Genomic DNA, 15,872 nt, shown 5'->3' with positions numbered 1-15,872 from the left:
TTTACAGTCTAATGTCTCAGTTTACTCTGGAATTAAAACATCGAACAAATAAACAAGAAAGACTAAAAAAAAAAAAAACAGGAATAATTTGAATCTTAAATCCTAAATGTAATATAAATTTCTGAGTCATCCAGCATTCAAACACACCCGTGCTGTTCTTTTACAATGGATGTCAGTTGTTGTTCAGAAATATGGTTCCATCACTGTCGCAGAAGTTCCCACAAATGTGTTGCACTTGCAGGTTGCTTCGCGTTCACCTGCTTTCATGAAGTTTACATTCATACATACATACTGCTTACCTTTGTACCAATTAAGGTTACCCACTGTTTCAATTTCAATAAAAACCTGGCAAAATGAGGGTGCTCTAAACATTTGACCAGTAGTGTATGCAATGTGATTACTATAGGTCTTTAACGCAGAGGATGAAACGAATGGGACCTTGCAGGAAGGAAATTTGCCATTGATGGTGGGGAGACCCACCATCGCCCCCCCGTCCCACCCACCCACACACACCCACACGCAAACACACACACACACACGCTCAAACACACACGCTCAAACACACACACGTACGCACACACCCCCCTCCAACTCAGCTTGTTTTATGAACTGGATGGATGGGTGTGCATGCGCTCCAGTCACGAGCAAAGGAAAGGGAAATCATTGTAAATCCCATTCAGTGCCTTATGCATCCTTTTGACAAAACGGGGGGAAAAGACGTTTTTTTTCCCCTTTCCTCAGCATTTCGACTCCGTCCTCCTCTGTGTGCAGAGTAGCTACAGACAGACTGACCGAGATTCACCTGAGTTTTTCCCCACATCCGTGGACATTCATTCAAACCACCTCTCCACTGTCTCCGCCGGAGTTAAAACTAACAAGTTTTTTTTTGTTGTTGTTGCTTTTTGTTTTTTGTATTTTGCTTTTTGTTGTTGTTGTTGTTGTTCTTCTATCAGAAACATCGCTCAAGCTTTCTGCACTTCTGGACCGGAGATCTGGAGATGAAGACAGATTTTACGTTTTTCTGTCGGACTTGGATTGGAATAGCATATGCCTCAGGTGAGGAGACTTTTGCCGTGAGTCTGAAAGTTTTGAGCGCACAACTTTTTATGAACGGAGAGGCCGAGCTGACTGTCTACACTGACTTTAGGTTAATAATTGATCCGAGGTTGATTGAGCTTTTATTTTTAGAGGCTCAAAGTTTTATTCGTGTCAAGCTGAGGGCTTGAACTGAATCTGGGTGGATCCTGAACTTAGACCTCTCTGAATATGACCTACGTGTTTTCAAATAATGTTTTTATTAATTGTAATTTGCTGTAGGATATTTCTGAGTTATTTCAAAACTGATGCATCATATTCAATCAAAACATGGAACTCTTACACTTGGGCCCACTTTAAATCCCATCTTTTAAGTTTTTATAAGTCACAAACATGAATTTTCTTTAAATTTTGGACTAGAGCTTAACCCATCCATTTATCACTCTCTAATGATTCAAAGTTCGGGACTGGATTAATAACCCAGCGGGACTGCCCACGGAGGTCCGAATGCAGATAGGCACTAGGGGGAGGTATGCTGTTGTCGCGTTTGATAAGGATGCAGCTGTTAATTGATGATGCTTCAATCGGGAGGAATGAAAAGCAGATTTTGTTATGTTGACTTCGAGTGACTTTAAATCACAGTATATGTGGACCTATGTAGGTCAAAATTTTAGAGGCAGAGTGGGAGGAGAGCTGACTCATCTTGGGCGGACATGTGACATGTGGAGGACAGAGAGAGTGGGAGGGATGGGGGGGGGGGGGGGGTCCTGATCCCTTTAAACCTCTTAGAGTGGTCTTTTTATGTAATTATATGTTTGTAAAGCAAGTGAAAGGTGAGAGAATGTCACCTGCATCCAGTACAAGCCTACATGTTTCAAGAATTTCTGGGTTAATTTCAGTCTGATCTGCCTCCGTATGTGCTTTTTAGTCACTTGTGTGTCCAGAAAATTCATGAAACAACTACAACTAATAACTTTACTCATGTAAAGTCCATTGTTTTCATTGCACTACGTTATATCATATACTTGAAAACTCTGATTGACTATATTATCTGGGAGCTGAGGTTGTTTGCAGTTTTTCCCAGTGGCTGAAAGCTGTTCATCACTGCTTTGTGTTGAACAGCTGCTCGTAAAGAACAGTGAATACTTTTGAGAGGAGCAGTCACCATATGGCTTCACAAATCATAACTTTGGGGTGGAGGGATTGCTCTCGCTCCTTTCATAAATATCGCTGAGCTGCGCTGGGTGGGTCACACACATTCGCAGGAACAGATAAACAGTGCCTCTGTTTTTTTTGGAGAAGTTTGATGACTGATGGCACCACAAAATCCATTTCAGAGGATTCACTGCCCTCAGTAACAGTTAACATTATCCGGCCTCTGTGATCGATAGATTTTATAATCTGTGACAAATGGCGTTTTGTGAAAACTGAGTCTGATGTCTCTCTCCTCTTTTCACCTGGCCATATGGTCTTTTGAGGCTCTATAAAACCTTTTGCAGAACCCAAAAAAAAGAGAAAAATCATAAGAAATGCGCATAAGCCTTTCTGATTTATCCTCAATGTGTATCTTGCAACGGTAAAGCTCTGTCTGACAGATCTGTCATCACACAAACCTGATGTGCCTCTTAGGCTACGTGTGCTGTTACCTGTTGAAAGACTTATTTTTCTCAGATGATGCTGGAAACATGAGGTAGCAGCACAATATCCTGGAGGCAAAAAGAACCACTAGCCTCATATCAGAGATGCACATTTATCAATTACAGTCTCACGAGTGCCACATTAAAGTAGGGAGGTGAGAGAAACAGGCCATTTTCTGGGTCTGTTTTGCAGCAGTGTGTGTGTATGTGTGTGTGTGTGTGTGTGTGTTTATGTGTAAAATTCAGAACATCACATAACGAAAAGATAGAAAAGTTGGAGCATGAGTGCAGCAATTAACCTTTTTATCTGCATTCTGACTATAAAGACCTCTTGCTGAATCAGTTTGACATTTTTAAGTGTCGTTATAGAAGATTAAGTACTTCATCCTTCAATTTCTGTCTAAATTCTCTGATTTGTCTTCAGCCTGAAGGGTTTCGGACCTCGAAAATTTCTTTCAAACAAATACAAATGTGTGACATGAAAAAGACACTTCTGAGTTGGAGACTGATACAAGCACGATGAGAGCACGGGCTTCCCATTATTATCTTCAAATGGGAAGATTGAAAGAGACCGGACTGTAGACCTGCCAGCCCAGACGTCAGCGTCGTTTATTAAACAGCTACAGAACTTCTGTCTTATTTTTAAAAAAAAGACATCTTGTTGCAGCTCCACTGGAAAAGGATTCAGCTGAAAATAACAGTGAATTATCTTCGCTTGATTGCCTTGTTTTTGTTGCATCATAATTAGCGGTTATGAACATTCCCAGTCAAAGACGCCACATATGAAAACAGTGCATCTTTTTTTTTTTTTTCTTTTCTAAAGCTGAGCTCTACAGCCGAATGATCTTTGGCTTACTCTGGGACTTGGGTACATAATGTTGATATTGCTTTTAGCAGAGTGTTTTCTGTACGCATACCTCCGCTTGATCAGATCATCCCAGAAATCTGACTCTCAACTTTGGGTATTATTCTTGTCGTCCACTTATAGAGGTTGAGTTGTTTTAGCCAACAATAGCCCCCCTATTCTCAGCGCTGATCTCAGGATTCAACCTCAGGACTCCGAGGAGCGGACCCTTGGTGTCTGTCCTTGAGTATCTTGTTCTATCAGCTGGAGAGCAGCTCGGAGGAGAGAGGAATGCTGCTGCTGCTCGGTGTGGGAAGCGCTCTGCAGTAAAGTCCAAATAAATAGGGAGTCCGGTGCCTCACTCATCACTGGCATGGAGTGGTGAGGCCCCCTTGGGCATTTGGATGTCTGGCCACTCACTTTCTCATCATGTTAAAGACCAACACCCCAAATATGGCGAGAGCTGAGAGATAAGCTCTTTCAACACCAGGAATCTGCAGAAGCCAAATATGTGTCTAAGTTGGTGTTAGATAGTTGATGAAAACCATCTGTGGTATTATTATCATTATTTTTTTTTTCAGATTTCTGACCCTTCTATGTTTTTCTGTGCCCAGTTTTTAGCCACACTAGCAGCATGGCTTTATGGCAATTTCAGTCGGTTGGTCAACCACTTTGGTCCAGACTGAAATATCTCAATAACTGCTGGATGGATTGCCATTAAATTGTTTACATACATTTCCAATGGGTTTGAATCCACTAATTTTTCTGATCCCTGGACACATTTTGGCTTTTAATTAAATATCTTGATAGCTATCAAATAAATTGCCAATGGATGTTGTGCCATGAAATGAGGAACAGCCATTCATGTCCCCCTCAGGATCAATTATAAACACTTTGGTCACTTAATTTTTCCTCTAACACCGTAATGGGGTCAACTTTTGTCCAGTATTTTGGTTTATGACTATGACTGACCTGAAAAACGGATGACATTCCCTTTAGGCTCAGCTGGACTTTGTGTTTGGGACCAATGAGCAAATGTTGGCATGCTAACATTATACCCGCGTACCACCAGCATGTCAGTCTTGTTACTGTTATATTACTGTTTAATTAGTCCTGCAATGTTTCAGATTTCTTAAATTTAAATTTTTAAATGTATGTAATGTGTTTTTTCAACCTTAATAATTTCTATGAAATTTCTATGAAAATCAACTCATTAGTAGACTCTTGAAACTTTCCTGAATTGTATCATCCATCACAGTTTTACCTTGTATCAGTGTGAGCATGTTAGCATGCTAACATCAGCATTTAGCTCAAACTGCCTATCTACAGCCTCACAACACTGCTAGTACGGCTTTGGATTCTCAGGGCTGGGTTTGGCCAGAAAAGAACTGGTTTGTACGACGTGTTGTGGAATCACATTGGAAGGCTAAAGTATTTACAGCTGTTACGCATGACCACATTCATCAAAAAGAGAAGGAGGAGATGCAGTATTGTTTAAATATAGGGATAGAGACACATATTTTCAGGCAATCCCTCCTGGAAGACGTTCATAGCGTTGACTAGTGAAGGAATAGTTGTGCAAAGTATGAAAAGAGAGCTGAGAGAGAAGTTCAAACCCTGGCTCCTTTCTCACCTATGCACAGCTGGCCAATCACGGCATGAAACGGGAGGGAGTGTCAGATTGTTGGTTTCGGAAAGTTACAAAAATTGTCGGACATAGCCCCCCCTCAAATTCTGATGTCGTAATAGTGTAGGAGGAGGGGGTTTCCGAAGCTGTTTGTCCATCCGACAAACAGTCCTGATGAAGCACACTGGCAGCTTTAGTCTTGCTTTGATGGCAGAGCTCTCTAAACGGTCCTCTCATTGCTTGACCCACCACCACAAAGGACAATTAGGTGTTTGTACAATTATTTCCCCCTCATCATGGCACTTAACTGCTTCACCGTCGTTTCTAAATCTATAGGACCGTTGTCTTTCACTGTCAAAGTCTGACTGAGTCTGAGAGTGACTTTTTAAAGGCGTCCATTTAGAATCCTTCCTTCATGATCATTTTCAGTGTCCCTACTGTGCAAATGAAACGTAAGTCACTGCAGGCTCCCTTTTAGCTCTCACAAAGTGCATTTTTCTTAGCGCTCTTAAACCACTCTCCTGCACCCGGAATACTTACCATGCAGGGAAGATCTAACCTATTGATTTTTTTTTTTCTCTCTTTCTCTGTCCCTTCCATCAAGTTCACACAGGCCTGAGTTTCATATTGCAGACAGCAGAGCACAAAGACAGTCGGAAATTAATTTTAGCGATGCTTCGCTCACTGAGTACTTAAACTGTTACTCTCTTAGTGTATTAGCCCACCCATGAAGGAGTAAGAGAGTGCACAATTAAACACACAAGTGCCTTTACCTGGAAAATGAAATAAATTATATATCGCTGCTGTTGCTAATTGAGACAAAAGATGATCATGAAGGACCGCTGCACATTTTTCTGTTCAGATTAAGCTTGGTAAGCTTCTACGATTTGGATTTCATTTGGGAGATGGGTTTATCACCAAACTAGAGAGTCCAGAATTAGGTGTTTTGGATTCACAGCTACATATACCTACCTCGGTGCTGTCTTTTGACATGCAAATGCAGGGCTAATTACATGAGATTCAGCAGCTGTAACAGCCAGTGAAAAGACATTTATTGTAAGTGGTGTTGTCAGACACTGGAGGAAAATTGCATTGTGGCATTTCTTGCCTTTATTGGTTAATCACTCTACACATGTTCTGAAGGCAGAAACTGGATCCTGTTATGAGGACATTACAATACACAAAAGAGCTTGCGTTGCTTAGAAACAAGCATCATTTAGAGCACTTAACAGATTAATGAGAGCCACCATCGCTATCACATTGGAATCGTTACTCAGTCTCAGGCAGCTGTGTGCTGGAAGTCCTTGTATATTCACTGCTCTCTCATACCTCTTGCCTTGTCATTGGAGGTCGCTTGAGGTTCATGGGAAAGAGTCCAATGGCAAAGCCTGAGGAAACTGCCAGCTTCCCTCCTTTAGGCATTCAGCACCATAATTGTTGACCCGGCACTCCATACTCTGACCTTGTTTTCTACAGCAGCTGCCGCAGTGATTTAGCTCACTTGGACATCTGACATGGCAGCAGAGACTTGTTTATGACCCGAATCTCCAGGAATTAGGTAACAAGCGCAGTAATGGGGCTCCTCAGAGTTTGGCCTCTGAACAGACGCAGCGTGAGTTTTAGGAGCGTGCAGGCCATCACAGCAGGCCTGGACTTTGCTAATCTTTCACACTTGCTTGTACTCAGAAAGATGTTTTAGATGTTTCCCAACAGAAACATCACCACCAGGAGCTAGGACAAAGCATTTACCAGAATATGCTGGGTTCCTTTCTCAGCATGGGAAACCATTTCTCAATGATAAAAATGATGACATGCAAGAAACAGTTCACCACAGAGGAAGAGTTTGAGTTGTCCGGTGTGCCTGTGAGGCAGGTACAGGAAGATTTAGTCAGGGACAGAGGTTTTAAACATAGGAAGCAGGCCCAGATGGCTTGTTGCCGCATCCTTCATTTTACACCCCTCCTCTGGCAGGATGTTGGAAAGGCCTAACTTCTCCACTAGCGGAGAGGACAGAGATGTCATCCTCCTCCATAGTAACAATGAAATCAAAGCCGAGCTGCCAGTCAGTCCGTCGCCTGGCTTTGGCCCGGCCTTGTCTCCAGATGACAGAGGAAGTTGACTTTATATCTTTCGGAGAGAGAGAGAGAGGCAGTGTGTTGTAGCCTGAGGCTGGCTGACTCCACATCCAGAGAGCAGGTCTGCTCCGTGGCCTGCCTGGCCTCCTGTCCCTTGCCGGACATACAGGGTGTTCTATTTCAGAGTGCCCAAGCCTTGGGCCATTGCCAAATACTGTGTCACTGAAATAACTGTGTAGCTGCACTGTCACCTACACCTTGCTCTTAAACACCTACAGAAAAAAAAAATGGTAGCTCAGTTCCAGTTATTAGATTAGCTGTCTCATTCAAGTCTGTTTAACCCCTTGAGTGTCAGCTGAAGGGAAGTCATAGCTGTGTATGGAAAAATTCAAATGGCTTGTCACTCATTCATACAGTATAGACCAGCAAAGCAACAGCACAAGTACCTCATTAAAATGATTATATCTGTGAAAACATTTGTGTTTTTTCAACGACTCCCACGTCGCATCCTTTCTGCCAAACCGAGACTCTGAAAAAAGCTTTATTGGTTTACACAAGGTTCCTCTTTTCCTGTTCCTGTCACATGACTGATCAGAGACAAAGCTACAGAGGAGCAAGGAAACACTAACGGCAACATCTCCTTCACTGTCCATGAAAAAGGGAAGTGGGAGAAGCGTGAACATGATAAAGAAAACAGGAAATTTGTTCACAATGAAAAACATTGCGATGCCTTTCACGCGAGCTTCAACGTGCCCCGTGTCGTACCTGCAGAGAGAGGAGCTCTCATCTTCGTGTGTACCTTTCATGCTCTCGACTCTTGCTTGCCGGGTTTCTGTCTGCTTGTCAGTGAAATTTTGTATTTTTTTACCGTCTTAGAGTGCCTCATGGCAGCCAGGCTTCTTCCCAGTGTGTGTATATGATTTATCTTTAGTCACCAGGTGTGCTCCATAGGCTGGGAAGTCCAATTTCAGTACTCCCCGACTGTGACAGCCACCCGTGAAGCCACCAATATGGGCCATGAATAGAGCTCAGTAAAGGAGAAGATGTATGCACATATGCAGCGGCAATGAAATGGGTAAAAGATCTACTGTGTACTGTGTATAACACTGTACTCCCACTTACTTGAGCAATTCTACATTTCTTTTTGCAATAATCCCTCACAAAACAAGCACATAATGCATTTGAATAGAAATTATCATTGCCTGTGTAACTCTGCAGAGCTGCTGTACATTGAGTTGACAATTTTCATTATTTTCTGTTTACACCATAAGAAGGATAAGGCCACATTGGATTGGTGTTGTTTTAAAAATTCATTCACTGCCTGTTCATGCACACATCTAGGACACAAGTGATTTGAGATGCATATTTGTTTCATTTATGTATTTCCACTGCGATTTTTAAAGAGTGGGCTGCAATATATTTTGCAGTTTTCCTTTTTATTACTTTGTAGGAGGTTCGCCTTTTATGATAGGGTAGAGCAAAGAATCAGACAGGAAGTGTGAGGGCAGAGAAAGACTTGGATGACGAGGGCCCTGGGTGGATTTGAACGGGGGACGTTACGGGTACATGGTATGCTTTTCAGTGTGTGTATGATTTTGTAATTTTAACGAAAAACCTGAGCATGATGGGAAACCAGGATGTCATCTTCACTGTGCATCTGCATATGCTTTGCTTGGAGCTTGTAAATTAAAATCACATTTTTCAGTGTCATTAATTTCAAATTTCTAGCATTTTTTTCTCAGCACAAAATTGTTGCAAAACTCTTGGATCGAGCAGCCCACTGCACTTCTTGGTACTCTGACCCCCAAACCTAAGTAAAGAGCTACTGGAGATGTTCCTCTGGCATGCTGTTTACACATTTCAATTGACAAGTAGACAGTCGCACATCTTTCTTCTCTGCCAGCAAGGTATGTGGAGCTGACACATCAAAGTGCAGACTGAGGCACATGCTGAGTGAACAGGAACAAATTGTCCTTGAAAAATTTTGAATTCTTGCACTTGGTTCACATACAGTATATATGTACATCTGGCACTTCCCTCATGACACAGGCATGCAGCACAGAAAAGGCAGAAAAACCAGCTGTGTGAAGCCATATGTCTAATGTAGTCATCTCTATGTGATCACATAGTTAGCATGTCTGAGAACAAGATATACCGAACTGTTTTCAGTGCCTCATCCTTATCTGAGTTACATTTTACCTACTGAAGCATTTATCATTTCCTCTGTTTTATTGCTGTTTCAAACAAATATCAGGCTGGAAAGTTGTTTTAGGCCACTCAGACTTTCATGTTTGCTTGGCACATCCAGCTGGAGCTGGTGCAGGATACACACACGACTCCCACAGTGAGAGTGGGTTTTCACATCAACAGAAAAATCGCATTTCTCAGGAGCAATGTCAAGTTTTTACAAGGACGTGTTCAGTGAGCTGTCTCTCTGAGACAAAACCATGCCAAATGAAGAGTTCTCTTCTGTATCTCCAGTAATTGTTGAAGTCAGAGTTTAATTATTTTTGACAATCCCCAGGGATCAGAGCGTCAGATACTATTAATGTAATGAGCTGAATCACAAGGTTTATAAAGTCATCAGCGTCATTGTCATTTCAAGTGCGTAAAACGTAGAAAATTGGCTACAAGATAAGTGCTTTACTGTCAGAGACTGGTAATGCAGCATTTATGTGTCTGAAGGATTTTACTCATTTAAAACTTGTGTGTTCATGCCCTGTGTAATCATGTGATAATAGAAGGAGTAAAGCAACTTTGGAAATACTTGGATTTATCTTTGTAGGTTAAAATGAGATGTTGCTTTTTGTTGGTAAAAGCTAACCACCCAAAGCTGCTGCTTATCTCTGCACCACCAGCTGGAATGCATGGGAAAAGAGGGGAACCGAGCTCAATATTTTTTGGCTCACTGCCCCATGTTCACATTTGTAAGGTGGCTGTCAACAAGCCAATCACCATCCATTTGAGCTCTTGGGCCACCCAGTCTCTCTGAGCAAATAGATCTTGATCCGTCAGATGTCGCTGGCTAAAGAAAAATATCGGCAAAAATAATTTGAATAATGAGCCATAACACTTGCAGTAGTTTTGTGGGTTTTATCAAATATTCAACAAAATCACTTATACTATACATTACTCCTAGCCATTGTGCACACCATGCTGCTTTTTATATAATATATTTTTCTGACCTTCCAGGCAGCCATTGGCTTCCATTAATTCCTGCTCAGTTTGAAAATCAATTAGCACTCTATGCCACTGATGTGTAATCTATGAACATCAAGCCTGCATTTATTTTTGTAAGAGTTACATTGTCATTATGAGTTAATGCAGCATGCACTTTTCATATCAATCTCCACTTCAACTGTATCAGCATGCAATGATAATATACCACTGACAAAAACTAATGCAGACAAGCTGTTCACTGCAATTCAAAAACTCAAGGAAATTTCGAGAGTTTACTAATGGCTTGATTTGCATATCTCACAGAAATGAATTGAAAACAGTGGCTGTATGGTAAGTTGGAAAAAATGCGTTTCACAAAAGTATCCATTCAAAAATGGTCAGCAATAATGTTAAGTTAATATAAGCTGTAGTTAAAGAGCTAAAACCTAATCACAAAATATAAATATAAAACTGAAACATTTAGTTTAACTTGTGGTGTACCGAGATCATTATCATTTGCAGGTTGAAGCTGCAGCCTTGTGTAGAGAGGGGTAACACAGTCTCCTCCAACCAGAGTTCACAGCAGCTGCTCCGCTTACTCACTGTCCACCTACATAACTGTTTGCACTAACTCTCCTCCAGCTGAAACTGCTGTTCAGGAACAAAGCTTGTACAATATATGGTGACTGTTAAAACTTTTTTTTTTCAACTTCACTATTTAATGAGTCATAAGATAAATGAGCTAACTGAGTGATAGCAGTCATAACAATCCGTCATGAAACGCAGCATGAAAGGTCACAGTGTGAAAATGTGTTTATTATCTAGACAAGATATGCTATCAGCCATGAACTTGTATGAATTGACGTGTTTGGTTTTCCTTGGCATTCACTTCACATAGCTGTACATTGGAGCAACGTGTGCTTTTAATTATATCTGACAGAATGCAAACAATTACTAATGGGATTATACAAAGTATTTTCTCAGACCACTTATTTAGCTGACAGGCTGACAGGCCTCCATATCTGGTGGCTCACAGTTTGGAAACATGGTGTATACATTATATAGCGCATCCATATGGAAGATATTGACATTTGGCACCAAACATTTTCATCATTGTGAAACAAGGGGATAGAAATAGCAGCTTCCAGAGCATCAAAGCTGAGAGCCACTTACATGTATGTATGGAGTAGAAATTCCTTCTTCCCACCTCTCATCAATCTCTAGTGTCCAAACAGCAGAGACGTCTCAGGCCTGCAGCCACGTGTAACCCAGTAAACATTAAGTTATGCCTTTGCTGCACCTCCTTCGGCAGATATGAGAGAACCACTTAGGATGACAAGTGATGTATAAGAGATCCAAAGTCTTGACAAATAATGTGGCACACATTAGCCTCAAATTCACCCTGGAAATAGACCATGTCGGGAGTACTGAGCTCAGAGTACACCAGCATATTTGTCATGAATTGTATCAGTTTGAATGATCTGTGAAATGTTTTGCTTGACTTCAAAAAGCTCTTAGTTTGACTCTGTGTGGGTGTAATGCTTTCTTTGCCCTCTGGCGTGTGACACTCTTGCTGCACTGTGTTAAGACACCTCAGTCTACTTTACTGTACGTTGGAGCATTTCAAAATGGCCACAGCCAAAGTCTCCCCTTCATAGTAGATGCTTCTCTTCCACGTTTCCCTCGCAAATACACCTACAAGCATCCCGATGTGTTGTCTCTGAAGGCATGCCAGTCAGTCGTGGCACTTCAAAAAGATTCACAACTTGCTTCCTGTCTGTCAGTGTGCAATCTCTCAACAGAATGTGGGGGAAGCGTCCATCATCGAGACTCAGGTACAGTAGGGATTTAGCTCCGAGCTCATCACTCAGAGAGAAAAAATCATGTCACCATACATCCACCTGTACAGTGGATTCTGGTACATTTTCCCATTAATTCCCCCATTCCCCCCAGTGTCCCTGGACTATATGTTAAAATCAGAATGTCTTTCAAATAATTCTGATGGCAAAAGTTTTTGTTTGTAGAAAAATAGAGAAAATCATATCCGTGGGGGCGGTGACATGTATTGCTGTCTGCCACACCGTTTATTTTGATACTATCACTGGAGGGTGCCAAAGTTAGACATTTTTAAATTGTAAATAACAAAACAGATCATTTATAATTGCCTTTAAAATGAAGCATGTAAGCATTTTCTGATACTGCTCCCCCATATCTACAGGATGACATCATTTTTCAGTTCATTCCAAAACATCCCAAAAAATTCATGTAAAGGTTTTCTGATCTGCCACTCATTTGGTTAAAGGCAGGTTGTGGCCATGGTTAAAAGAAACCAGCGTTGACTGTTGGTAGGGGACCGGATCCAAACAGTGGTCCACTGGTTCAAAGTCTTTCACTTTGTAGATCCAACCATCCACCCTGACCACCTCCTGAAGAAGTTCGGTGGCCTTATAACAAAGCCACACTACTTATACTTTTGCTTTTCAGAGCAAGAGTATAAGTACTTTGCCACTGATGAGAGCCGTGAGAGTCAACCAAAACGGTAAGGTTGCTGGCCAGAAAACCAAAACAACATGTGGAAACGGAGCCAAAAGAGCTTGTAGAGTCTGAGGGTGAGCACAGAGTCATGTAACTGTGGGTTCCATCCGTGAGACCCACCACTGTCACAGTAACCATAGTCATCTAATGTTAATATAAAAATATTGAATATTGCCACTTTAAAGTTGTCGATATAGAAAAGTGAATTTCTACTCTGAATCTATCTCTCACACTTAGTTTGTAAATCATTTGAATGTCACACTTTAAGTTACAAGATTACAGGCTTTGCCATATGCTCTCCGTCTGTAGCCAAAGTGGAACATCCTGGTCTGCTGTCCAAAGTGGGCACAGGGGGGACTGACATCTTCAATCTGAAATCTTGAGAAGGTGTGGGAGGTCCAGCGCTCACCTGTGCCAGCTTTCCTTCAAGATTGAACTAGGACTCAAGGAGGTGAACTCTCATGTGCTCCTCACGTGATGGAAAACTTGTATTCCTAAAGCAGTGAAGATGTGAGCTGTCCTGACAGGAAAATAGCTCTTGGGGTGGGGAAAGGCTGTGTTGGCCCCTGTGTATGTTTCTCAGACACAGCCCACTGTTTGACTTCACAGTATTTCAGGTGTGAGGAAGAGTGGAAAAAGCCGTGTTGTGTGGCAGCAGGGTGGTGATGGGACTGAAGCTGGTGGTAGGTTCACATCTGAGCTGAGACAATATGTGGAGGAAACTTTGCTTCTCCTCTGGGGCAGAGTCAAAGATATCTGAAATTTTTGGGAAGGAATACCCTGCTGTGAGCCAAGAAGCTGGGAATGACTCATGGACTGCCGCCACTTCCCACTTCAACTCCTTAATATGTTTGTTTTGTGTCAGTACGGCAATATTAGCTCTCCTGTTGCACATTGATTCGAGTGTTATTTTGTGGGTTGTATGCGGTTTTAAATTGGCACTATACCTCGTTTAATATCTGCGCAAGGATAGAAACAGATGTCACTACATGGTTTTGTTGTCTCAACTGTGATCCCTCGCAGAGATCAACAAGGATATTTGAAATGTGAATCGATATCTTATTAGTATGAAAGAAAGTAGGACGGTCAAAACCATCAATAGTAAAACACATAGGAATATTTAAGCAATTTGGGAAATATACAAATTTGCTTTCTGGCCGAGCGTTACATGAGAATATTGATACCATTCTTAAGTCTGTACAGTAGATATGAGCCTGGCTCTGTCCGCAGGTAACAAAAATCTGTTTATGTGGAATCTTGTCGCTGTGACTCCAGGAAGTCACTGTGTTAGGCCAAAAAATATGCTAGTCCAGCATATAACCCCCACCACGCATTGTTTTTATGCTTCAGTTTCTGTATATATTTAACAAACAAGATATAAAGTGTAAATTAGTGAGCTGTAGAGTTGGTGGTAGGCAGATTTTGTTAACCTCCAGACAGCGTCAGGCTAGCTGTTTCCCTCTGTCTCCAGTCTCCGTGCTAAGCTAAGCTAACAGCCTGCTGGTGCTAGCTTTCTATTCAGCATATAGACATGAGAGTAGTATCAGTCTACTCATCTACATATCAGCAAGAAAGTGAATTAGCATATTTCTCAAATATCAAATTATTAGTAATAAGTTAGCCGTAAAACTAAATAAACACAGAATTGAAATACCTACAAATTTGACAGTTAAAAAACCACAGTGGTGGAAAGCTTCTAGCAAAAATATCTTTCTAAATATTTACGAATTCCTTCTCATTGATAGAAGAGTTTTATTGAAAACAAAACAATTTCAGTGATATAAATAACCAAATATCAAAAGTAAACAAATGGGATTCCATTCAAAAGTAGGATCAACATAGCAGAATGCAATGCAGCAGAAAAGCAGCCTTGAGTATCGTCGTGCCACAGTGTAAAAAATGGTTGGTTATATTCACCCACACCCTCATTTTCCATTGAAATCAAAGTAAAAAGTTTCCTCTTTTGCTTAGGAGAGTTTTTAACATCATTCTGGGTAATGTAGGAAATCTCTAACTGCAGTACAAATACACAAAATGGTTGAAGGAGAGTAGGTGAAATAAAATAAAAGCTTTTTGATCTTGGTTTTCAAGACTGGCCAGTCAGAGTTAACAATATCTTTGAGTTTCTGTCTGTTTGCAGTGTTAGAGGGAACCTGGGCTGATCAGTCTCCTTCCATTGGGACCAGCCTTTACTGTAAACATCATTAACAAAATATTTACATAACAATAGCCTTGCTCTATTGTGCTCCCTGGGCAGCAGGATGTGTTGGAGGAATGAGGTTTGTGTACAGGAATAGCGGCTGTCCAGAGCTCTGCATGGGTTTTGATTGGCAGCAGGTCATGTCCAACTGTTGTGAAATGGTTCTTGCCAATTTCAGCTGCTGGTGCTGAACGCTATTGTCTAGCCTGTTGTCTGTATCGCACATGCTTGAAGATGTGTGAGTCACTAATGTAAAAATCGGCATCTGATGCTCTGTTGCACATGCCACCTGAAACTACTTTTCTTTGTCTGTGGAAGAGAGAATATTGATTAAAGGTATGAAAAGTGTATTGAATCTAGGCTTTCAGGAATTTAAGTTGCTGCTCTATCTGTCCCTGAATATTTTTCCCTGATTTGCTCATTTTGCTGGGAAACATGCAGTGCATTTTAATACTACACACGTATTGCAATCACTTTCAAACAACACTGAGTCCTATGTGTAAAAAGGTTATCATTTGCTTTCATAAATGCAAAGAAAGCCTCTGCACCTTCATACTCCCTCTCAATTTATGCTGCAGTACTCTGTGTGTTTTCATCTCTAATGCTATCCAGATGGGGTATAAGTCATGGTGACACTTTTATATATGATAGACTGTAGGTGTGGAGTCTGACTAAGCACTAATAGCACCCTGAGGGGACTCTGGGACAGTAATGACATTCTAGACCGGCTGTATTAACCAAGCAGAACTCAGTGAAGTGA

At 41.3% G+C, this 15,872-nt stretch overlaps 1 protein-coding gene across 2 annotated transcripts in view; it reads left to right on the top strand.

Moving 5' to 3' along the window:
• The first annotated feature begins 627 nt into the window (after window positions 1-627).
• Window positions 628-15,872, top strand: part of flt4 (fms related receptor tyrosine kinase 4) — a 41,855-nt gene continuing 26,610 nt past the window's right edge. Inside the window, exon 1 of one of the 2 annotated variants that reach the window (XM_040120799.1) lies at window positions 628-1,056. In XM_040120799.1, coding sequence (XP_039976733.1) covers window positions 999-1,056 — 58 coding nt within the window. In that variant the 5' untranslated portion in view covers window positions 628-998. The remainder of the gene's footprint in view (window positions 1,057-15,872) is intronic. The other variant, XM_040120798.1, reaches the window with a different exon arrangement.

This window comes from Xiphias gladius, chromosome 23 (genome assembly GCF_016859285.1).
Source record: "Xiphias gladius isolate SHS-SW01 ecotype Sanya breed wild chromosome 23, ASM1685928v1, whole genome shotgun sequence".
In the NCBI taxonomy this organism is placed as follows: Eukaryota; Metazoa; Chordata; class Actinopteri; order Istiophoriformes; family Xiphiidae; genus Xiphias; species Xiphias gladius.
The sequence above is the reverse complement of the archived record's forward strand: the minus strand, read 5'-3'. Positions and strand labels throughout refer to the sequence as shown.